Here is a 25176-nt window from a genome sequence, read left to right as displayed (position 1 = left end):
ACCACCACCAGGGATTGAACCCATGGGTGCTTCACCTCTGAGCCACATCCCCAGCTCTTCTTTTTTTTTTTTTTTTTTTTTGGTTTAGGGATTGAGCTCAGGGGCGCTGAACCACTGAGCCACATCCCCAGCCTTATTTTGTATTTTGTTTAGACACAGGATCTCACTGAGTTGTTTAGTGTCTCACTATTGCTGAGGCTGACTTTGAACTCAGAATTCTCTGACCTCAACCTCCTGAGCCACTGGGTTATTTTTTATTTAGAAACAGAGTCTCACTAAGTTGCTTTGGGCCTCACTAAGTGGCTGAGACTAGCTTTGTACTTGTTATCCTCCTGCCTCAGCCTCCCGAGCTGCACCCGGCTTACATTTTAATTCTTTTCTAAATGACAAGCCAATTATACAGACAGTTTGCTTAATAATCCATTCTTTACACTGATTTGTGATGCTATCTTATCTGTATTTGCCCTGTTGGGGTGTTTGATTTTTCTATTATTGATTTATATGTATCTATTCCTATACCATTACTACCCACCTTCATTCTTTTATTATTGTAACTGTATATCTGTTTTGTGGCTAGAGAGCGCACCTTGGAAAGTAAGCTTTGTGAACGTAGTGTTTGGGAACACTAACTTTAATTTCGGAAATTAAAAGGAAAACCCCTCTGAGACCAGCAGGGCATTTTTATGGTTCCATTAGACGCAAGGTATTGGGTGTTCTTACACTATTGCAAAGCTAGAGACCGAACTATATCAGCTCAGATATTTTACCTACTTATTTAATTGCCTTCTTTTTTTTTTTTTTTTTTTTTTTTTTTTTTTTTTTTTTGCTGAGGATTGAACCCAGGGTCTTGTGCATGGTGAGGCAAGTACTCTACCAACTGAGCTATATCCCCAGCCCTTACCTGCTAATTTAAAATATTATGCTCCAGCAGAAAATAATCCCAGTGTTTGAGAATTACCTTTGTGGTTAAATGTAATAGGCATTGGCCTTTGGGTCTAATCCTCTCTGTGATTAGAAGGCAATATTGAAGATAAACCTAATCTCTAGAGTAGGAATTCTCGATTGGGTGGTTGTGGCCCCCTGTCCCTCTGGGACATTAGGTAGTTTTTCAGGACATTTTCTTAGTGTAATTCAGTCTAATGACTGCTGTGTTTAACATATGTACAGAAAAAAAAAAAAAAAAAACACACAGGCAGGTTAACGTTGGAATAAGATAGACCTTTCCAAAAGTTGCAAAACCTAGAAGCAGTTAAAAAAAATATTGTGGGGTTGGGGTTGCGGCTCACTGGTAGAGCGCTTGCCTAGCATGTGTGAGACACTGGGTTCAATCCTTAACACCACATTAAAAAATAAATAAATGACGGTATAAAAAAATATAATTGTTGGCCCAGTGCAGTGTTACATGCCTGTAATCCTGGCAGCTCAGGAAGCTGAGGCAGGAGGATAGCATTCAAAGCCAACCTAAGCAATGGCCAGGTGCTAAACAACTCAGAGAGACCCTGTCTCTACATAAAATACAAAAATAGGACTGGGGATGTGGCTCAGTGTCTGAGTGCCCCAGTTCAATCCCTGGTACCCCATCCTCCCAAAGAATAAATAATAATATGAACATAAAAAAATAGCATTTCTGGGTACTGGAGATGTAGTACAGTGGTAAATGAAGCTATTAGCATGGCAGAAGCCCTAGGTTCAATCCCCAACACCACAAACAATAAAATAGAGTAGAATTTATACATATAAAACAGCATACCATAAATGAGGAATGATGAAATAGGATAAAAAGCTATAGTTTAAATCACAGATGGCTAATTTCTTTAATATTTAAAAAAATCTTGTACTCTAATAAGGGAAATATCAACAACTCAATAAAAGCAAAGGATAGTAACAGATGGTTATAGTAAAAGTTCTACAAATTGGCCTTTAAAGTTGCTCAGCCTTCCTGATAAGACTAACACATTTAAACTGTAGCAAGACACCATTTTACATATTATATTGACTGAAATAAAAAAGTTTAATGCCCATGAAGAAAATGAGAACATTAACAGGATTCATAATTTTATCTGGACATAGCACTGAAATGTTACTTGTTTTTACTGCCTTATTGAGATAAAGTTTGTTTCTATTTTTTTCTCTTTCCCTTTCTCTTCAAAAAGTTAATAAACTAAATGGCGTCAGTGGCTTGAAGCTACTCTTCAAATGAATTCCTTCCTTTAGATGAATGAAATTATCTATTTCCTAATATGTCTTTTATTTTGGAAAGAGAAAAAATGTGATAAAATGATATCTCATCTGTTTTGTGCTGCTATAACAAAGTGCCTTAAATTTAGATAATTTAGATAATTTAGAGCAGAAATTTATTTCTCACATTTCAGGAGACTAGAAAGTCCACCTAACGAGGCATTGGTAGGTTAGGTGTCTTGGGAGGGATCAGTTTCTGCTTCCAAGAAGGCATCTCGATCCTGAATCTTCCAGAGCGCAGGGGTGTGAGAAGAGTTCCCATAGTTCTTTTTATAGTGGCATTAGTCCAATTGTGAGGCTGGGTGGAGCTCTCAGATCTAGACAGCTCTCGTTAGACCCTACTCCCAGCACTACTGGAATCAGGATTCAGGTTTTCAGCACGTGAATTTTAGGGGCTATGTTCCAATCATAGCATGTGGGTCCTCAAGTAATAGGCACAAAATTTATATTAATATTTTTATTGAGAGCATATTATATGAGCAATGTGCTAGGCATTAGATATATGCTGGTAAATAATATAGATGCTGACCACACACTGAACTTATTGTCAACAATAAGAGAGAGTATAGACCCCAAAAAAATTCTTTTCATGGAAGTAAATATTATTATCCTAAGTGCTATGAAAGGAGAAATTAGTTTAATGGGTACCTATAACAGGAATAGGTACTAGGAAAGTCTTCCTTAAGAAAACAACACCAGGGGCTGGGGAGATAGCTCAGTTGGTAGAGTGCTTGCCTTACAAGCACAAGGCCCTGGGTTCGATCCCCAGCACCGCCCCCCCCCAAAAAAAAAAAAAAGAAAACAACACCTTAAGAATGAAAGAAAGTTCAGGAGCAAGCAAAAAAATGAGCAGAAAATGACAGTGCAGGCTAAAGAAGTAGTGTGGTTCAGGCCTTGAAGTGTGGGAGAGAGCCTGGTGCATTTAGAAGCTGAAGAACCAATGGGGCTAACTCAGAGAAAGGCAACTTGGGAATAAATTTGAAGAAATTGTTGCTTATGTTCTGTATAAATTTTTTTTATAAGCTAGTTTTATAAGAATTGTACTTTGTAATAACTTGGCTAGTTTTAACTGAGACTTTCTGTTACAGTAAACTTCTCCCTCTTGCCAGATATATTTGTCTTCTCTATTTTTGTATGTTAGTAATTATTTGTTCAAACAATAAATAAACTTTGTAACTAACCGATCATCCAAAGGCAGTAGTTGATATTTTCTAAGCATATAGGTTAGGCAATGAGAAGAAAAGGCATTGAGAACTATTCTCAGTATATTTATGTCCTGTAAATCATTGAGGTGACATGATTTTTAGCTCTCTGTCCATATGAAATAAAAGAAGGATGAATACTTCTTTGCAATCTTTTCTTTCTTCATAAACCATTGGCAATCTCTTACAGATGACTTTGAAAATAATAAATGTTTATTACTTTGTTTTCTGTCTTGTGTTGTCTCTGATTGCCCAAGGCTCAATTAGGTATTAGGGTGGGAGTTGCCCCTTTGCCACTAAGTAGCCTCAGAAAGCAAAATAAGAAATTAATAAATTGACTAGCATGTTCATCCATACATGTAATCTCAGCTACTTCAGAGGCAGAGGCAGGAGGATCACAAGTTCAAGGTCAGCCTGGGCAGTTGAGCAAGACCCTGTCTCAAAATAAAAATTTAAAAAAAAGGGCTGGAGATATAACTCAGTGGTAGAGTGCCCCTGGGTTCAATACACAGTTCAATCCACTGAAAAAAAATTTGATAAATTGGACTTTTAAAATTTAAAATATCAATCCTTAAAACCACTGTTAACAACATTTAAAGGCAAAACTGAGGGAAAATGTTTATAAAACAAATGTCAGATGATGGACTTGTATTTAGAACGTGAAGAATTCTTATATTCAATAATAAGACAATTTGATTTTTTAAATAGGCAAATGATTTGAATAGATCAGAGATGGCAAATAAGTAAATGAACATATGTTTTACATTTTTAGATATTAAGGAAACACAAAACCAGAATAAGAGGTTTCTATGTACCCACCTTTACAAACCATTAACACTGCTAATATCAAGTGTTGGTGAATGAGGGGAGAAGCTGGAATTTTCATGGGAAGGCAAAGTGGTATAACCACTTTAGAAAGCACTTTAATAGTTTCTTATAAGTTTAAGCACACACTTACCATATGACCAATGGTTTTACTTGTATTAACACAGGAAAAAGAAAGTGTGTAACTAAACAAAGACCTGTACATAAATGTTTGTAACAGCCTTATTCACAGTAGCAAACAGGTCTGATTCTATTTTATAAAATTCTACAAGATGCAACTATACTGATAGAAGGCACATCCATCTTGGGAGTTTGGTGGAGCAGATTGACTGCAAAGGAGTCTGGGAACTTTTAGGGTGAGATACATATTCTATATCCTGATTGAGATGGTGGTATACAGTTGTCAGAATATATTGAATTGTATGTTTTTAAATGATTAGCTTTATCATATCTAAATTATACCTTAATAAAATTAATTTAAACAATTGCATAGTGTTTTTAGGACTCCTTTAAAAATACTTCATTTGTAAAGTGGAACAATAGACCTGATGCAGTGATGTTTCTTGCTCAGAATTACATAAATAATGTGCCTGTGGATAGAATACTTATCACCAGATCCCTAGTCCCTGGAGGCTGCACAGTTCCCTTGGTATTAGGTCACATCCTGTTATGTACTGTGTTGTGCTTTTTTAACTTTGTGTGAATGTGCATCTAGGCTTTCTACATATAAGCGTATGAAACACAGAAATTTAAGTCTGTGTTCTTCATTATACTTGCCACATGGTATTGCACAGCACAAAGACCTGTACACAAATGTTTGTAGCAACGTTATTCACAATAGCAAACTGTATGATTCCACTTTATAAAATTCTACAAGAGGCAAAACTGTAGGGAAAAAAACGCAAATCCATCTTGGGTGCTTAGAGGAGCAGAGGGACTGCAAAGGAGTCTGAGTGAGTATTTGCTGAATGAACGCAAGCTGGTGTAGCATGACTTCCTAGCAGACTTGGAGAGAAGTCAGACCTATTTCATGCAGTGGTGCCAGACTTCTCAAGTTCATCAGAGACCTCCTTTAATCTAGGATTTCCCTAGACCACCACCTCTTTGCTTAAGAGAGCATGTCTACCACAAATGTAAGCTAATTAATGAGAGATTGATTTTATATGTTTCTACAGAAGCTTAGGTGGTATGTGCTAATGTTGAAAATTGAGGGAGATATCACCTTATATTTTCACCCTGAAGCCAAATATAACTGCAGTGAAAACACAACCTCTTCTTCAAGATTAAATGGAAGAATGGCAGTCAGAATCAGAACTTCCATTTTTCTCCAAAGCCCTCCACTTTAAAATCCATCCTTTTCTGTATTTGAGATACCATACTAATAGCACAGAATCAACACATCTCAATGTTAAACTTGCTTTCCTCATATTTGCAAGGCTCCAAACCTTTCTAATTATGACTCATTTTTAAATTAGTAGGTCTATATAAATTAAACACATTTATTATTTTTTTCATCTAAGGCCAAAAAAGCAAGGAACTCAAAGATGCTCTTGAGAAAACAATAAATTTAATAGGACAACAAAATCCTACAGATTGTATTTTCTTTCTTGAAGTAAAAGTACATATTTTAAGGGAAATAGCAGTATGTCTCGTAATACTTAACATTTATCAGGTTCTTACTCTGTGCCAGGCATTTGTTCTGAGTGCTTTATATATTCTCTGTCTTAATCTGCATGTGAGATCATTCTGTTGTCCCCATTTACAGTTGGGGAAACTGAGATACACAGAGGTTAAATAACTTGACCCAAATCTCACTTCTATTAAGAGGTGGGCCTGGATTTTAATCTTATTCTGGTACCTGAATTCTAACCACTAATATACTTAAGAAAACAGATATATGCCTAAATAGTTTAGAATTTGATTTGGTATTAAAGGATTCTTGTGCTTATATAAATTAAGGGAATATACTTTGTTAGAGAAATAACTGAGTTGTTTCATATTGGGATATTAACTAGTTGCAAAAGAACAATTATTTTGATAGACCTGGAGATCATAAAATGGAATTTTACTAAACTCAGAGAAGTTATTTATTGTGATTTACTCTACAAATTCTTTTCTGAGAAAGTGATGGTGCACATTTTCTGGACTATACAAATAAATGAGACAAATAGGAATATCCTGTTTGATGTTTGAGAATAGAGTATGAATGACCTAAGTTCCTTGAACATTGAACAAGAGCCTAAAACCAATGCCAGGAATCCTATTGTTCTTGAACAATGAAATAGGAATGTTTCTTTAAGGAGAAGGAACTGGGAATGGGGCATTCCTTGAACATTTATGAGGAAGAGTGACTAGTCATTTCAGAGGGAACAGAAGCCAGAGGAGTCACTTCTTTGAGAGGAACCCAAAGACAGTCTCCATGGTATAATTTTTTGACCTCCCATGAATTTCCTCTTAGATTCACTATCAGTGTGCTTATGAAATTATAATTAAGTCTGCTCTGATGTAAATCTGAAGGTTCCTGGAGGTATTTTTAGGAATATTATTCATTTTCTGTACTGAATGGATGGTGTTCCAGGAAGTTACTGTCATTTGATAGGGTAATTTCAAAGTAGGTAATTGAAAACTTGGGCTTTAGTACCAGTATTGCTAGTTTGTATCCTTGTCTTGGGGCCTCAGTAGTCTCTCAGTCCTAATTTGGGGAGATCAGGACAGACGATCCCTGAGACTTCTTCTGGCTCTGAATTGTCTGATTTTATGACTGCTTTTGGCCAGGAGCTCTTGAGACAAGAAGCAGTTCTCATCTGCTGTGTTGCTTGTTTCTTGTTCATTATGTTTCTATGACCCACTTAGGGTCATTATTGTTTCAGTTTATTTGTTAAAATGCTTTTACAAATAATTCTGCACTAGTTTCCTACCCACCCAAACTACTTGACCTACCGAATGTCTTTGACTTTGGTTCTCTTTTTCAGTATCACTTGTCTTAAACCACTTTAGTCCTACATATGAAACATGGAGGTATTCATTTGGGTGAAGTACATTTGTTTCTTCTGCCAAATTCATAAAGGAATAAATAATAAGTCCCCAATGTGGTCTACTAAATTTCTCCACAGGGGCGCCTCATGATACCCTATAAATAATGTAATTTTAATTCCATTTTAGCTCTCTAGACTTTTAGTCTTATTTCTTTGGCATACATTCCTTTTAGATGCAGATTAGTATGTGCTTAAGTTCATGTATGATTGGAAAATTTCAGTGTGTAATATAAATGTAATTAGTCTTTAATGTGTAATAAATACTCCCGAAACATTTTAGAAATTTAAAATATAAAACTTGCTTGTTTTTTAATTTTTAGGCAAAGTTATATTAATTATCGACACTCAAATAAGAGTGAAAAGTACGAGAGTTCTCAACCCACTCCCCACTGCACCCCCAGTCCTACTCAGCCAGGAGGCCACTCACAGCAGTATGACAAATATCCTTCCACATATCATCCACACATTGTATGGACAGTTTAAATATCGTAGTGTTTAACGAGTTCTTCATGCATTATATGTTAAGAGCTTCAATGATTGCAGAGTCATAGTGAAGACTATGATACTATGTTGTACTCGTCAATAAAGTAGATTTTAAAGTAGGGATTTACTGCTAGTTAGTGGTTACGGTCTTCGTAGTGATCTAGGATGGAAGAAATAGAAAGAAGACACACGGAAGGACAAGAAGACTGTAACTTCAAAAGCCTTGTGCTAAAGTTTCTCGTACTCCTAAAGCCAGTATTCCTTCCAGGCCTGTCACTCCCCAAGGCAGCTCTTTCCCCCCGGGTCTGTCATTCCAAACTTTCTGGGAAATATATAAATCTTCTCTCATAATCTTAAAAGATACTGAAAGTTCACCCACTTAGGAAAATTGCCATGTCCACTGCTAATTAGCCCACTGGTAACATCTGTTTTTAGAATAGATTGAGCAAAGAGAGATGCAAAACCTGTAATCTAGGGTACTTTCACAGTGTAATCTATTGATTAGATAATGGAGATGATGCCAACCTAAGGATCCTGAGAATTGCCAGACCACCATAATGATCACGAGACTGATATCATTCCACACTCACCCCTCACTGAGTTTCCTTTAAAAGAAGAGCCCAAACTATGAGCACTGAATAATTATCACATGCTTTTGGGAAAGGAAATTGGACAAATTCTTGTTTTGGTTTTAAAAGTATTTATGTGCACACACACAGAGAGCAGTAGGAGATATCCTAATTTAACACAGTAGTCTATTCATGAAACTCACAGTTCAAAATAAAAAGGATGACATTTGATGGTTGCTAAGACAAGAGCCTAAAACACTTGCACTTGCTAAGGCTGCTAATCACAAAACATATTGGGACATTACTCTCCTGTTCTACTGATTTGTTTTATCAAAAAGGCTGAAGACGACACACAAGGCAAAAGTACACCTCACTCTTGAGATGGCTTTCCTAAATAAATTTGCCTTTGCTTCTTACTGACTCATGCTTAAATTCATTCCTGTGACGTTTATTAACCCCATTCATCCTGAGTTGAGGTTTCCCTCTCCAGGAACTCCTTGGACCTCCTCCAGTGACAGTAGGTTCAGACGCAAGGCCAGTGCAGAGAATAAAGACTGATAGAATGAATTATAAGAGGAAGGCCATGTTGGGCATGACTTAGGCAATCATATAATAATCTGGGACCTCTGAAGTGCAGTCCTCCTCAAAAATTACTGGTAATAACTATTTTTTTTTTTTTTTAAGTAAAAGAGGAAACATCTAGAAAACTGTAAGAAAAAAGAAAATCTAACCCGGCGAGGTGGCACACACCTGTAATCCCAGTAGCTCAGGAGGCTGAGACAGGAGGATGCAAGTTCAGAGCCAGCCTCAGCAAAAAGCGAGGCACTAATCAACCCTGTGAGATGCTGTCTCTAATAAAATACAAAATGGGACTGGGGATGTGGCTCAGTGCCCCTGAGTTCAATCCCCAATACCCACCCCCCACCAAAAAAGAAAATCCAACTTAAAGATTAATGATCAGTTTTTTTATTTGCTATCTAATAAAACATTCTGTGATTTTATGACATTAGCAAATCATTCTTAATCCCAAGATTCTAGCATTGCTGTTCCTATAGCTTTTATTTCAGCAAGTCTAAACTTGCCTTGTGTGTCATCTTCAGCCCAATTGATACAGCAAAGGAATTGACAGGGGAGTAATACCCTGAGTGTGTTCTATGACTACCAGCATTAGCAGCCATTAAATAGCACTCTTTTTATTTGAACTGAATTTCATGAATAAACTACTGTGTTAAACTATGGTATCTCCTACTGATTTGTGTACACACATGCATTTTTATAAACAAAACAAGAATTTATTCCCTTTCCCAAAAACCTGTAGTAATTACTTAGTGTTTATAGTTCCATTTGCTTTACAGGTGTTATCACATTATCATATTTAATTCTCACCCAAACCTAAATGGAAGGTGGTATGATTTTTTTGTTGAAGCAGGCTTAGAAAAAGAGAATGTAACTTGCCCAAAGTTAGTGGCAAATCTGAGATTTAAATTGTGACTTGTTGAGTTTGACTTCCTCAGTGGTGGAATAAGGACCTCCAAAAATATGTTCCTCCATAAAAGTAGCAAGATAAGTAACAAAAATTATTGAATCAACTTTTTTAGGACTCTGGAAATTAAAAGCTAGTAACAATTCAAAATGCATTTGTTCAAGAAAATCTCCTGAGTTTGAGTAAAAACAGCAAGCTTTATGGCATTTTAAATTGTGCTAATCCCTTCCCCTTCTCCCTGAAAACCAGTAACCTTACAACTATAGCTGTAAAACATAGCAGCCTCGGAACAGTTGAGAGAGCATAGGGTTTGGTACTCTTTCAAGACTCATCCCCAGAGAACAACTACCTTTTTTTTTATTTGTCTGGCAACTCACTAAACATCTCCATTTTCAGAGTTTATTTGATCAGATGCAGAGCTTCCTCTTTCTTATCCCTGGGGCATTTGTTAAAAACAATTAGCAACCCATTGTTTAACATTGCAGATACTCCTAAGGCATTGTTACCAGTTGGACGTGAAACTGCTTAAAAATAAAAAAAAGAAAAACTGGGAACACAGTGATCATAGAAGTCTTTGAAAAATGCATTGTATTACTTAGATTTTTCAGTTTCAGTTTAAAATTACAATAACAGGGAAGTATGACTTATACACAGGAAAAGTAAAAGCAGTCAATAAAAATGTTCCTGAGGAAGCCCAGATGTGAACTTACTAGACAAAGAGTTTAATCAGGTATTATAAATATGTTCCAAAAATAAAAGGAAACAGTGTGGGAAGAGTGTGAAAATGATTTATTACTACATACAGACTAATAAGGAGAATTTTTTTTTTTTTAAATAAAATGGAGGGCCAGGGTTCTGGCTTAGTGATAGAGCGCTTGCCTAGCATGGGTGAGGCATTGGGTTTGATCCTCAGCACCATATAAAATTAAATAAATAAATAAACATATTGTGTCCATCTACAACTAAAAACAATATATTAAAAAATAAATTCTGGAGGTCGAAAGTTTAATAGCATAAATGAAATTTGGCAGAAGACTAGATCAGCAAACTGGAAGACACTTTAGTTGAGATTATCCAGATGGAGGAATAGGAAAAAAAATAATGTAAATGAACAGAGCATGAAGCACACCAGACATTATCAAGTATACCAAATACACATAATGAAAATTATAGAAGGAGAAGAGAGAGGAAAAGGAGTGGAAACTTTGAAGAAATAGTGGCCAAAAAACCCCAATTTTGATTAAAAAATATTAATCTACTCTGAGTAATTTTTAACTCCAAGTAGGATAAGATTTAAAGTACTTCACACCTAGACATAATAAACAATTGAAAGACAAAGAGAATCTTGAAAATAGAAAAACAGTAAATTCTCATGTATAGGTAATCCTTAATACTATTAACAATTGTCTCATCAAAATCTCTGACCCCAATGGGCAGTGGAATGGCAAATTCAAGTGTTATAAAGAAAACAGTCAACCCAGAATCCTATACCCAACAAAACTATCCTTCAAAATTGAAGGAGAAATTCCATGAACCAAAATGAAAAATTTGTTATAGGCTATCTAACTGTCCTATAAGAAATACTAAAGGGTGTCTTTATTTTGAAATAAAAGGAAGTAGTATTTTTACTACACACAAGGAAATAAAAAGTATTAGTATAGGCAACTGCATAGGTAAATGTAAAAGTTGAAACGCAATTTTGTTAGTAACTCTTAAATAAGACAATTACAGAATTGTGTTGATAAGTTTATAATGTAGCTAGATGTAATCTGATAATGGTACAAAGGCAAGTTAGGAAATGGACAAAGTGTTGGTTTTTTTGTTTTGTTTTGTTTTTTCTTTTTGCGGTGTGCTGGAGATTGAACCCAGGGCCTTGTGCTTACAAGGCAAGCACTCTACCAACTGAGTTGTCTCCCCAGCCCTTTAGTTGTCAATGGATCTTTTGTTCAATTTCATTTATTTAATGTGATGCTGAGTATTGAACCTAGGGCCTCACACAGGCCAGGCAAGCGCTCCACCACTGAGCCACAACTCCAGCCCTGGAACAAAGTTTTTGATATACTATTGAATTTAAGTTGAGAGTAATTAAACTAGATTTTTTGGTTTATTTTGAGATAAAATTAACCATTTTAAAGTGTACAATTCAGTAGTTTTTAGCAGATTCGTAATATTGTGCAACAATCACCAATATCTAATTCTGGAACATTTGCACCCTCTCATGAAATAGAAGCCCCGTACTCCCAATTCCTACTTCCCTGTCTCTTGGCAAATAGTAACCTGCTTCTGCCTTCTAGGATTTGCCTATTCTGGAATTCATCTAAATGCGATCATACTGTGTAGCCTGTTATGTCTGGCTCCTTTCATACAGTGCCATGCTTCCAGGTTTATCTGTGTTGCAGCATGTATCTATGCACTTCACTTTTTTAATTGCTGGGAAGTACTCCATATGGATACATCACATTTTGTTTATCATTTCATCAGTTGATAGGCTTTGGTGGGTAGTTTTCACTTTTTGGCTATTATGAATCAAGCATTCATGTGGGGGGTTTTTGTTTGTTTTTGTAGGGTTTGTTTTGTTTTGTTTTGTTTCTGTTTTGCTTTTTCAGTACCAGGGATTGAACCCAGGGCCACACTTTTGCCAGTCAAGCACTCTACCACTGAACTTTGTCCTCAGTCCTTGTGCAAGTTTTTGTGTAAAGAGATCATTCTGTTTCAACTCCCAACTGTGTGCACGGCAGTGCAGTTGAACTCCCACACTAAGCACTTTGAGTTAATGCAGATCCCTGAAGTTGAGAACTCTGTCCTCCACAAACTGTCCCCACTTCAGACACTGCTGTAAGTACAGGCGGTCCCCAGGTCACCTGCTGTTCTGACTAACTGGCCACAAATTCAGAGGTTGCCACCACCCCCTCAGGTTCAATAAGAGCCAACTGTGGTGCTTTGATAGGAGCTGTGGAAGCACAGAGGACAGCCACTGAACCCCAAATGAAGGCGGAAGAGCTTGTCAAGGAAGACATCTCAGAAGGAACTTCTAAGCTGCTACTGGAATTTTGAGTCATTGTAGCCAGAAGAGTCTTGGAGTATTTTAGCGAGTGGAACAGAGTATATAAATACGGCTGTTGGGGAAGTGGAGGAGTAGATAGATAGGCTATTGGGGAAGTGGAGGAGTAGATGAATAGGTGGATAGATACGGGTTAACAAATAAGAATTTGAGCACTAAATGTAAAAAGTAATTAAAGGAGAGGCTAGTGAAAGCAAAATCAGTATCATCCAGACCTTTGTAGGCCATTTTAGAGAGTTGGATTTACAGAGGAAAGTGTGTATAGAAGAGCCAGGTCCAAGAGAGATCCCTGTAAAACTCCAAATACTAATGAATGAGGGGGGCTGGGGCCATGTCTGTGATAAAAGAGAGGAGAAACTAAGGAAGCAGGGGGGAAACCCATAGACTGTGAAAGGAGTTACCAAAACCAAAGAAAATGTGCTTGAAGAAGACAGGGACTTGGAGGTATCTGAGAGCAGCCGTGTGAAGCAGGGAGGTGGTTGGGCCAAAGCCAAGCTGCAGTGGGTCGAAGAGCCAACAGCCTCTGGAAGAGGGGAGTAGGGCAGGAAATCTTGACCAGGCCGTGGGTAAGGGCGGCTGGGCAGGCAAGACAGACAGCAGGCTGCCCCTGGGGATGCCTCGGGTGGTGGATGGTTTTGTGTTATGATGGGAAGACATATGCTTATTCAGATGTTTTGGAGATCCTGAAGAGGCTACATAAGCAAAAGAACCCAGTAGATTGGGCAAGATCTTGAAGTGAGAAGGGTGGGATCCAAACCACAAGAAAGAATCAGCAGCATGAAAGGTTAATTGACAAGTTTGATAATGGACAGCTAAGGAGTTGTGGTCGGATGGCTTCTTTTTTTCCTGAGTAATAGACCCTGGCACCTACTGAATGTGAGAGAGGTGTTTGATGGCTCTGATACGGGAGATCAGGAGAGTGCAGGAGACTTGGAATAGCCCCAGCACAGGATGGGGAAGCACTGAATAGGGAAACCTAAAGTTTTAAAGTTACCTTTAGGCTATAACTTTCTGTGCTTTTGCATCTACTCACTCAAAAGTGAGGGCCTGACTTACCCAGAGGATTGTGTGGTGTTTCCTACAGCAGGTCCATCCCCATTCCCAGTCTCCTGTCCTCGCCTGTCCCTAGTTCTGCTATTTCTTCAGCCAAACTGTCACAAAAACCACGAAAACTCCATAATTTCAGTTAAATTGGAATAGCGTCCCTTGCTTAAATACAATTGCTCTTGGGAGGGGCAGGATGTTAATTAAGGCTTTATCAATCATTAAGACATTTGTGGTGAAGCATTTGTTTGATCTGTAACCAGCAAGATGGCTTGCCAAGAACAGATTTTTATATCTTCCAAGAGAAGGTAGAGCCAGAGATCCCTATTAGTGGCTGGGATTGGGCAGATCAGAGAGCTGACAGGGAGCCCCTGAGAGGAAGAGAACACAGAGTGGAGGGAGAACTTAAAGGAGACTGGGGAGAGGACAATTGCAATGTTATTATTTTTTAATTTTTAAAATTTTGATGCTGGGGATGAACCCAGGGCTTTGAACATGCCGAACACACCCTCTGTGGCTGAGCTATTCCCTGAACCCAGTCATGAATTTTAACTTCGTATGTTTTGCTTGGGTCCAGTCCTGTATAGGGAATCCCTCTGTGGCCAGGTTGGCAAGCGCTTCCCAGGCTTTGCTCTTGACATGTTCTGGTGGGTGTGTGCTTCTGCCTTACAACCCCGGGTCACAGATTTTCTGTGACACTGCTTTTCATGCACTGATGACATGCCTTATAATTATTCTCACTGTGCCAGCAGACATGCTCAGACTGGCTGTGCTAAGTCATTTCAGCAGTGTCTGCTATAGATGACGAGTGTCAAAAGCCACTTTAGATAAAATGCCCCCACTTAATGGGGTGAGACTCATTATGACTTTTCCTTTTGTGTGTGATGGTACACAGGTGAGATCTTGGGAGGCATGTGGGTGGTGGGGTGCTATAGTTCCTAGTGTGGTTTCCTTTTTTCTATTGTGTATAAGACTTTTATTTGGCTGGATTGGTTACCTAGGAAACGGCAGCTGGGTAAAGATAGATTGGTTGTTTGGGGAATGAAATTACAGGCTCCTTCCAGAGGCAAGAAACCTGTTGGATAAAACAAAAATTAGTGAATGACTGAGCTTGTGCGTACCAAGTGTGCTACAGGAAACCATACTGAGTAACCTATTCAAAGCAGTTCAGTTTTAAATTTAACTTGTTTTTGATTCATTTAAAGTCACCAAATACTTTTTAATCCCAGTCTCATACCCACTGCTGCATGCCATTTTGAGTTTCCAATGAAGTAGAAGGTGAAGTTACCTCCTCTGAAAAGCTCATGTGCTATTTGGGATAAAACAAAGCTACTTTGGGGGCTGGGGATGTAGCTCAGTGGTAGAATGCATGCTTAGCATGTGGGAGGCCCTGCGTTCCGTCACCAGCACCCTTCAAAAAATATGCTGCAGCTGCTACCTTTTAAAATCAAGTGCATGTGTTAAGACACTAATGTGTTAAGAGAATTTGGAGTAAGTCAAATTGACTTGATTATCTCCTGTTCATAGATTTAAATCTGTGACAGATTTGAATCTACGGGCAGGAGATAAGTCATTGAGGTAAAAGATGAAATTTAAAGACACAATGAGAAATCCCAGCAACCTGGGAGGCTGAGACAAGAGAATTATGAGTTCAAAACCAGCCTCAGCAACTTAGCAGGGCTCTAAGCAATTTAGCAAGACTCTTTCTCAAAATAAAAAAGAGCTGAGAATATAGTTCAGTGGTTAAGCATCCTGGATAAAATCCCTGATATCCCCTCCCCACAAAAAAGACCTGGAAAAAGTTTGGGTATAACAGAAACTGAACTTTTAAAATGTAATGGTAGTGACATTGGTAGTGCAACTACCCTTGCAGATTCTTCCAGTTAGCCAGTAGAAATGTATGACTATGACATAAATTTTATTGACTTAGAGTGTTACTCCAGAAAATGAATTTTAACAATAATGTTGACAGACCACTGTCTGCACTGATCTTTTTGTAATACATTTAAGGGAAGTCTATTTTCACCAGGAGTGTGAAGGCATATTAGTTCTGGAATCTCTAATTACTACAATAGTGCAGAGCATATATACTATTTGCATTTGGTTCTGGGGACAACCCAAGGCCTAAGACATGCTAAGCATATGCTCTACCACTGAGCTATACCACCAGCACACAATAAAACGTTTGTATATTGATTTTCATATACACAATATACCTTCTGATTGTCAATTAGAATTATCTTTCAGAACTGATGAATTTCTAGTCTTGATTTGTTGTGATAAGGAATTTTATAAATATAGGAGCATGATAGCTTGTTTAAAGCTAAACATCTCTCAGGATATTTCCGGTTCGTTTGTAGAAAGTATAGCGGTAATTTTCATTTTCTTACTTGTTCTGTTCATATTCACTTGGTGTGCCGTGCAAGGTAGGAGAGAAAAAGCAGTTCTTAGAAAGCTCAGTGATCAGCAGACATAGGAAGTTAAGTTCAATTTCATCCTTAATCCTGCTCACCATTTCCATAGCCAAAGTAAAAGAGGCAACACAGGATATTCAGAAATATTTTGAAGGAGAGATATTTTAGTTGTGATTTACCGAACCTACAACTTTCAATATTTTCAGGCCACAAATAATTCTCTTGTGAATCTAGGTAGGCGCAGTGGCACTTGCCTGTAATCTCAGCCACTTAGGAAACTGAGGCAGGAAGATTTTAAGTTTGGGGCCACCCTCAGCAACTTAGTGAAACCTGCCTCAAACAAAAAGGACCAAGTGATAAAGAGCCCCTGAGTTTAATCCTCAGTACCCAGGAGAAAAGTAAATCTAAGTTCAGTAGATACATAGAATTACTGTATATGTTAAATTGTGAACAAAGTTGTTTCTGTAATAGTACTCCACAATATTGCATTTTGTCCGAGGATCTTTCATTGCCTCTAGTTTATTCTTATAGCAATTACAACCTTTTGAAATGAAACAATGAGTACAAGAGAATAATTTGTTAGAAGTCTTGCTGAATAATCAGGAGTCGTTTCTTATTAGGAGTTCTTGGGCACTGCTGTGAGTCTTCCTTACTTCTAAAATTACAATAAAATGCTTTATTATAGTAAAGACATTTCTTTCCCCCAAGTAATCTTTGCATGAAAACTTTTTAGTGTTTCAGTTTATGGATGATCATGCAACCCCCTGATGCCTACTTACTCCTGCCCCATCCCTGTTTCTGGTTTCAAACAATTACCAGGAGACTTTGAAAGGTAGCAATAATGTCAAAATATTTTCACGACATGCTTCTCTTTGGCCTGTGAAGTCAGTCACTCAGCTCCAAGTAGCTAGGGCATAGCGGATAGCATTCTTTGTCCCCTGTATGCCTCCATCCTGCATGTGACCACCTGATAATCACAGTGTTGTTTGCACTAGTGCAGAGATCACTAGGTGGGCCTAATTATTAGATGATTTGGGAGGAAAGCACCAACTTGTTTGTATATCTGCTTCCACTCAACAGTTATAGTCAGATAAAGTTAGCATGGAGGGGCTCAATTTTAAGAGCATAACTGATTTCTTGCTTCATTTTCTTTCAACACATTGTATCAATGGCAAAACTTCAGTGGCACAAAGCACCTTCCACCAACAGCCCTACCTATGTGTGGTAGACACATGCATCTACACATAGCTCCAGCCCTGCTCTGCTACTCCCACTAGGCAGCTTCCAGGAGTTTTACTAACCGTCCTTCTAGAAGGCAAGTATTATGATTGGAGGTCAGTGTGCTTATTTTGAGAAAACAATGTGACCAAAAAAGAATATCATCATCCCCTGCCCCCGCAATGCAGAAATCTATTGTGTTTTTACTGGCTCCAAAAATATCTACCCTTGAATTTCTGGTAACTATTTTACCATTTGCAGTTGCTGTGCGAGGGGAAACAGCAGTTTTTATTCAGAAGTAACATTTCAATCATTGTTCTTGTGAGGAAAAGGAGTAAAGGATGACCCTTACACTTTCCTAATCTGGATTTCTGTAATTAATTCACCCCAGATTCGGTAGGGGTTCTTGGGTTTGACAGGATGGAAAAAGAGTACCTGATGTCTTACAAAACCCACTTTCATTTTATGTACGTATTTATGTAGTGCTGGGAATTGAACGCAGGGCCTTGTGCATGCTAGGCAAGCACTCTACCACTGAGCTATAACCCTAGCTCCCACTTTCATGTTATTTAAATAGGAAGGGGACACTTTAAAAATTACCTTCATAATTAGCCTTTATGCTTTTCTTCTTCTTTTTTTTAGAACTGTGATCAAACCTATTCCTTGTGCATGTTAGGCAAGCACTCTGCCACTGTGCTACATCCTTAGCCCTCTTTGTTCTTTGCTGATAAGCATGCCAATGATAATTTGACAATATGAACATGTGTACGTTGTTTAAAAATTGGTAAACTAGACCCTTTAACTTTGATAAATATTGTTACTTTGAATATCTAACTCATTATTTAATTTTATTTATATATTGTGATTAGGCATATTAGTATTTTCTCCTTAACCAAAATGAAGTAATATTCATTGAGTCTTGAAACTGGGGATAGAAAAATTCCAGTTCTTTCTGCTAGTATGCAGGCTCCGTAGGACAGGAACCTCATCTGTCTTGATCACTATAGTTTCCCTGCAGCCTGGAGCAGTGCCTTATACATGTACTCAGAAAATTGTTTAATGAATGATGGAGTAAGCTGCCTTTGATAACTTCAGTGAAGTTTTTAAATTTTAGGGTTTGTTGGTGTATTTTTTTTTTTTGAGTTTGTGTGCATTTCTATGTTGTGAATGACTAGGGAATTAAGTACTTGGATGACATATACAAAGAGAGAGAAGATTTAAGGACCAGAGGAAGGAAAAGGAGGGTGGAGGGGGGGGAGATTTAAGGACCAAAGGGAATAGCCCCTGGCTTACCAGACCCACTAACGAATTCCCACCTTTTGCATCTTCCCAGGAGCGCTCACTGTGGGGCTAGTGCGACAGTGTCAAACAATCCATGGACGAGACCGAACGTGCATCCCTCCCCGGCTACCCCCAGAGTGGGTCACCACCCTGTTTTTTATCATCATGGGAATCATTTCATTGACTGTCACTTGTGGTTTGCTGGTGGCTTCCCACTGGCGAAGAGAAGCTACAAAATATGCTCGATGGATAGCATTCACTGGAAGTAAGTAGCCTGTGCTTCCTAAGTTGTCTAGAAGGCACGCACACTAGTATTTTTATGAAGATAATCAAGAATCAGTAATAAGGACTTCATAATCATCAGAGAGCAACACTTGCATATGACCTTGAGACAGACTGTCCACAGTCCCATCAGCTCTTCAAAACTCTTACAAGACCAGGACGTCCACAACTTTAATTGCTTTGTATGAAATGCAAGTTTGATGAATCTTACTTTTGTTTACATTGTGACATAAGTATTCCAGGTTTGCAACTCAGAGCTGCCATTAGCTTGAGTCTTTTCCTCTTCTTGATGGTATTGGTATCTGTTGTCAAAATAAAGGTAAATCTAGAAGAAATATAAAAACATAGACTAGATAAAAGTGGTTATTTGCTATTTAACATCATTGACTTTCTGCTGTATATTGTATATCATTGGAAAATCACATTTGATTATTTAATAATTGTTTACCAACATGTCTTACACTATTAAGCTATGCCCAGTGGTGTGATAAGTTTATATAATACACATTCTCTTATACTTTGCAAAATTGGTTTAATCTCAAAACACATCAGAAGCTTATCCCAAGTTAAAAACAGAAGTGCACAAAGAAAAGATTTTCTATAATTTGCTTTCTTATTTCTTTCCCTCTAAAGCAACATTGCACTCCAGGAGACATTTGGCAATGCCTAAAAATATTTTTGATAGTTGCAACTAGGGGGTGCTGCTGGCATCTAGTGTGTAGAGACCAGAATGCTGCTAAACATCCTACAAACCCACAGGACGGCTCCCAGAGATTCTCTAGCCCCAACTGGCAAGAGTGCCACTGTTGAGAAACCCTGCTGGAAGAAATGGGATGGCAATACCTGTGCCAAATACTGACACTTCACTTCTAATTCAGTGTCTTAAAATCATCTCAGGTTTTCATACATTTCTAAAAATGGCTATTAAAACCTCTCATTTCATGCGGTATTGTCATTTAGAACTAGGGTGATTAGACCAAGAGATAATCTCAAGGATCCCTATTAGTTGTTAAAACTCAGTTTATGTTTAAGGCTGTAGGATAGTGATGTTCCTTCATGTCTCTTTTTCTCCCTAACTTTTGGTGAAACTTCCTCTTTATGTTTCTGGTTCAGTTTTTTTTATTTTTGTCTTTCCACTTACCTTAATTTTAAGATGCAGATCAAGCAAATTGCCTTTGACATTAAAAAAAAAGCTTCTCCACCCTTATTAAGCAATGTGACACAATCCCAAAAGACCTCCAGAGGTGGTTCTTGTCTAAGAGTAAGGTGTAGAGATCAGGCTGCAGAAATTTAAAAATTTAAATGTAAATTTTATTTTTAAATTTAAAAATATTGATGAGAAATTTAAACCAGTTTTTTGCCTTTTGCTCATAGATAGAACCATTTATGCAGGTAGCATTTACTCTTTGGGAATAAAATACCAAAGAAGGATTTCGTTTCTGCAGTTAGTTCAAAGTTGGGAGTACAGATGCTCTGAATACCAAAAATCGAAATTATAATTTAGCAAATTTGTACATGGCAAAGAAATCACTGCAGTGTTCACATGAGCTATTAGTTTGCCTGACGTAAATGTAAGATTACACTTGTTTTTCATTGCCCTCCAGCAGAGAATATTTAAGTATATGTAGTTAGATCCCAAATGCAGTGTAATCTTCTTTTGTTTTTTAGTTAATCTAACTTTTTGAAATAATATGTGCGTGTGCTACATAATTCAGTTGGTGAAAGGGTAACCAAGTGAAGTTTGTGGTCCTGTCACCCAGCCACCCAGTAACTTTTTTCCTAGAGGTAATCACTGTACCAATTTGTGAATTCTCCTACCAGAGGCATTCTGTACATAGGAACATGTATGCATATGTGTTCTTTACATATGTATTCATATAAAAATGTTCACACATTATACTGTACTTCTGGTTTTTAGCTTAATATATTTTAGAGTTATTTTAAGTAGGTTTAGAGCTGCCTTGCTTTCTTACCTTGCATTGTTTTTGTTAGCAGGGGTGGCAGTTCTGAGAGGAATGGAGCTCCCCCTAGTGTTCCCTTGCAGCCATTGAGGATGTACTTTATCTCTAATGTACATATTTCTACTCCAGTAAAGGCTGTAGTTTTGATAATAATGAAAGAGTAATACTTTCCAATGCCAGTGTACAGTGAGGAATTATGTCTCTGACCCACCACCAGGGTCTAGACCTTAGAAAATAAGAGGTTATGTCTTTACAGGCTTTAGGTGATAGATATTATCAGTGTTCATAATAGTTTTAAGATCTCTAGGGGCTGGGGTTGTAGCTCAGTGGCAGAGCACTTGCCTACCACGTGTGAGGCACTGGGTTCGATTCTCAGCACAACATAAAAAAATAAATAAAAAATAAAGATATTGTGTCCATCTACAACTAAAAATATTTTTAAAAAAGATCTAAAGTTCTTAGTAGTAACTTAGTAGCTTAAAAAAAAAAAACTTCATCCATCTTCATTAAATCTGGTCCCCTGGCATTATAAGGAAACTTATAATTTATTATTATATTTATAATTCATAGGATTGAAAACAAGGTTCAATTGCATAGGAGTTCATTGCTTCCTTAAAAATTTATTAAGTTTTTCTAGCTAATTTGGAAAAATTTTAACTCTTGAAAATATTAAATTCTACCTGTAGTCACAATGCATACTTAAAAGGGTAGATTTTGATTTTAAAGTAGAAAATGGAAAAGATAGGTATGAAGTTGCAACATTAGTTAACACAAATTTAATATGTGCATATCTCTTAAGCATTTTTCTTCTAAATTATGTTAGTGTTTCTAGTTAGATTAGTCAACATTAAGAAAAATGTTTTTAAAACATCATTCCATTGTTTTTTATTAGATTATGTATAGATACTTAGATTATGGTTGCATTTTATTCATCAAAACTATTAACCCATAAGAACATTATAAATTGATGACAGATTACAGTGGTAAGTGGGCATTGACTACACTAATAGTTATTTATTGTAGACTGTATAACAAAAAGACCAAGAACTCTAATAAAATTTAATGCCTGAATTTTTTGGCTGATTTGTAGTAGGTGTCAGAATGAATCCAAGTTCACTTATGTAATATTTTTTGGTGTAGTCATTTGCCCAAGATGAAATATTCTGTCTGTACAGTATAAAATGATCTGCCTAAATGATACAAAGCAGAGTGCTGGTGTGCTTTTTAAGTGGTATATTACTTAAGCAAATGCTACTTTTTAATAAATATTTTTGGAGGCATTTCAACCAGGAAAGGATTCTTAATTGACTTTTTAAGGACTCATGTAATTCTGTGTCTCTCCTCCCGCCCACCCCCGCCCCCCATATATTTATCCAGGACACTCTCAGTATTCTGGCGATAGATTTAACTTGGAAAAGGTTTCTTGTTTAGTTAATAAGGGAAAGCTTCTACTCTTCATATACAGTGACTAGTAATTTGTCTTCATATTAAACTGAAAGAAATATTTCTGTCTTCAAAGAAATATGAAGGACTATAAACATTTGACTAGTGTACTTTCAAAGAGCAAAAACTTTTTCCTGGAAAATCTAACCATCTGTAGATAATTTATGTTCATTGAGAAGAGCATTTCTTTAGAAAATAAGAGGTTATGTCTTTACAGGCTTTAGGTGATAGATATTATCAGTGTTCATAATAGTTTTAAGATCTCTAGGGGCTGGGGTTGTAGCTCAGTGGCAGAGCACTTGCCTACCACGTGTGAGGCACTGGGTTCGATTCTCAGCACAACATAAAAAAATAAATAAAAAATAAAGGTATTGTGTCCATCTACAACTAAAAATATTTTTAAAAAAGATCTAAAGTTCTTAGTAGTAACTTAGTAGCTTTAAAAAAAAAAAACTTCATCCATCTTCATTAAATCTGGTCCCCTGGCATTATAAGGAAACTTGTAATTTATTATTATATTTATAATTCATAGTACAGTGTTTGATAGAGCATTAGACTGTGGAATTACCTCTACCCAGACGTGGGTTTTTCTGACATCTTTTTAAAAACATTTCAGTAAATAATGTTTCATTGTGTTTATATGCAAAACTAAAAAAAAAAAAAAAAAGGTTCCTCTTCCTTCCTCACTTGATTTATCTCTGTATATTCAGAAACCTGACAGATTTTAATTTTTTTTTTTGGAACTTAATCACGATAGAGATATCCACGCTGACAATTTGCTAATCATTCCAAAGAATCTGATGTTCTTTTACTAGCTGATTGTAAATCAGAATAAGATAAATGGTACTTATTTTTATGTACCTTTTCTCCAACACCTAATACCACCAGGAGCCAAGAATTGGCAGAAGAATAACTTTGATGGTAATAGTATGTAATGTTTATTCAGTACATCTGTTAGCCTGGCACTGTGCCAGGGGCTTGAAGTTATTTTATTTATCCTTCTAGTATTTCCCTCTTTTTTAGAAGGGAACCAGAGGCTTAAGATTGCACAGTTGGTAGGTAGTGGGGTCAGAACTTAGCCTAGCCAGTTCCCTTAATTACTAGTTTAAATAGCTAAGAATAGTATATGTGAGTGCTTCGTAAGTTTGGAGAGTACCCATCTTAATGCTGATAATTCAGAATCATCCTAATATTTCATAAAGGGCTAACCCAGCTTTTGCTGACTTAATTGTTAAGCTTCAGGGATATTATGTGACCTGTAATTTATGGAAATCTTTTGATAAGTGGTCCATGTTATTAATAGGTTTGACATTGTTATCAGTCCACAACTCCTTCTATAAATTTCTTTAGTGCCAAATTTTCATTGTTTTTATAATCACCAAACCATGTTACTAATGTTGTGTTTTGGTTTGTTTTACAGTGATCCTTTTCTGTATGGCTGCCCTAATATTTCCAATAGGATTTTACATCAATGAAGTCGGAGGTCAACCTTATAAATTACCCAACAACACAGTAGTTGGGTCTTCATATGTACTTTTTGTCTTATCAATTTTCTTTACAATAGTAGGACTTCTATTTGCTGGCAAAGTTTGTTTACCAGGCTGATGAATGTCTAAACTGCTTGACTCTATTATTTTATTTTTATTTTTATTTTTTTATTTTTAGAGGGTGGGAGGACAAAAGACAAGGCATCTGAGCAGTCCTCTCATAGGAAAATGCTTAGATGAAACTGATACTGAAAAGGAAAAAAATGCTTTGATTTGTTCTCACTATGCACTTTGGATTTAAAAAAAAAAAAAAAAAATTGAGAGCCTTTCCATAACCAAATACAGACAATATTGACTAAATCTCCTGAGCATATTCAGGCAGTCAGTCTGCACTGTGATAGCAACCTAGTGAAGGAGAATGCTTTATACTGAAAAGCATGTGGCCCTTTGTGACTCTGTTGTTCCGTTTTTAACGTCTAATGATTCATTTGAGAAAAAAAGTCTAAGTATTTATGAATCATGGTGGACCAGAGGGATGCAAAGAAGTTCATGTGGGGCTGGCCTCACCTCCTAAGAAATTAGTGTTCGCAACTTCCTTGTAATGGGATGAGCCTTTGGCACCAGAATGGATTACCGTTGCATTACTGCACCAAGAAGCCAATAGATCAAAATGTGTTTGCTAAAATGTATGTAAAAATTCTAAAATTCCCTAATCTCTGTGTACAAAAAGAAAAGGAAAACAAACACTGAGATACATGTTGTTTGGGGTGGGTGGGTGGGGGAAATCTTCCTTATATTTATATAAATATATATATAATATATATATTTTGCTGATGCAGTATACAGTGTGTATATATGTGTGTGTGTGTGTATGTGTGTGTAAATTTATATATGCACACATGCAAACAGTTCCTGGAAGAGAACTCTGAATGCTTTGCTAGCAAAACACTGTGGTGTGCAAACCTAGAACTCACTCAATAGAAAAAAAGCCATTTATCTGAAGGCTGCATAGTGGAGAGAGTCTTCAGTTTACCTCATTCTTTGTAGCAGCCCTTGATTTTAACCGGTTTTTGTAATAGGTACAAATAATTCCATACCTTTCTAGGTGCAATTTTAAGTTAAGCTAAAAATTCTTCCTAGGGTTAATTTA

The 25176-nt window shown here is 37.0% G+C and overlaps 1 protein-coding gene across 1 annotated transcript in view; it reads left to right on the top strand.

The window, feature by feature from the left end:
* The window catches only part of Mosmo (modulator of smoothened), a 58451-nt gene extending 33673 nt beyond the window's left edge, over window positions 1–24778 (top strand). Inside the window, exons 2-3 of the mRNA XM_047532784.1 lie at window positions 18906–19118; window positions 23960–24778. Of these exons, the coding sequence (XP_047388740.1) occupies window positions 18906–19118; window positions 23960–24144 (398 nt within the window). The 3' untranslated portion in view covers window positions 24145–24778. The remainder of the gene's footprint in view (window positions 1–18905; window positions 19119–23959) is intronic.
* Window positions 24779–25176: the final 398 nt, after the last annotated feature.

Source organism: Sciurus carolinensis, chromosome 18 (genome assembly GCF_902686445.1).
Source record: "Sciurus carolinensis chromosome 18, mSciCar1.2, whole genome shotgun sequence".
In the NCBI taxonomy this organism is placed as follows: Eukaryota; Metazoa; Chordata; class Mammalia; order Rodentia; family Sciuridae; genus Sciurus; species Sciurus carolinensis.
The sequence above is the reverse complement of the archived record's forward strand: the minus strand, read 5'-3'. Positions and strand labels throughout refer to the sequence as shown.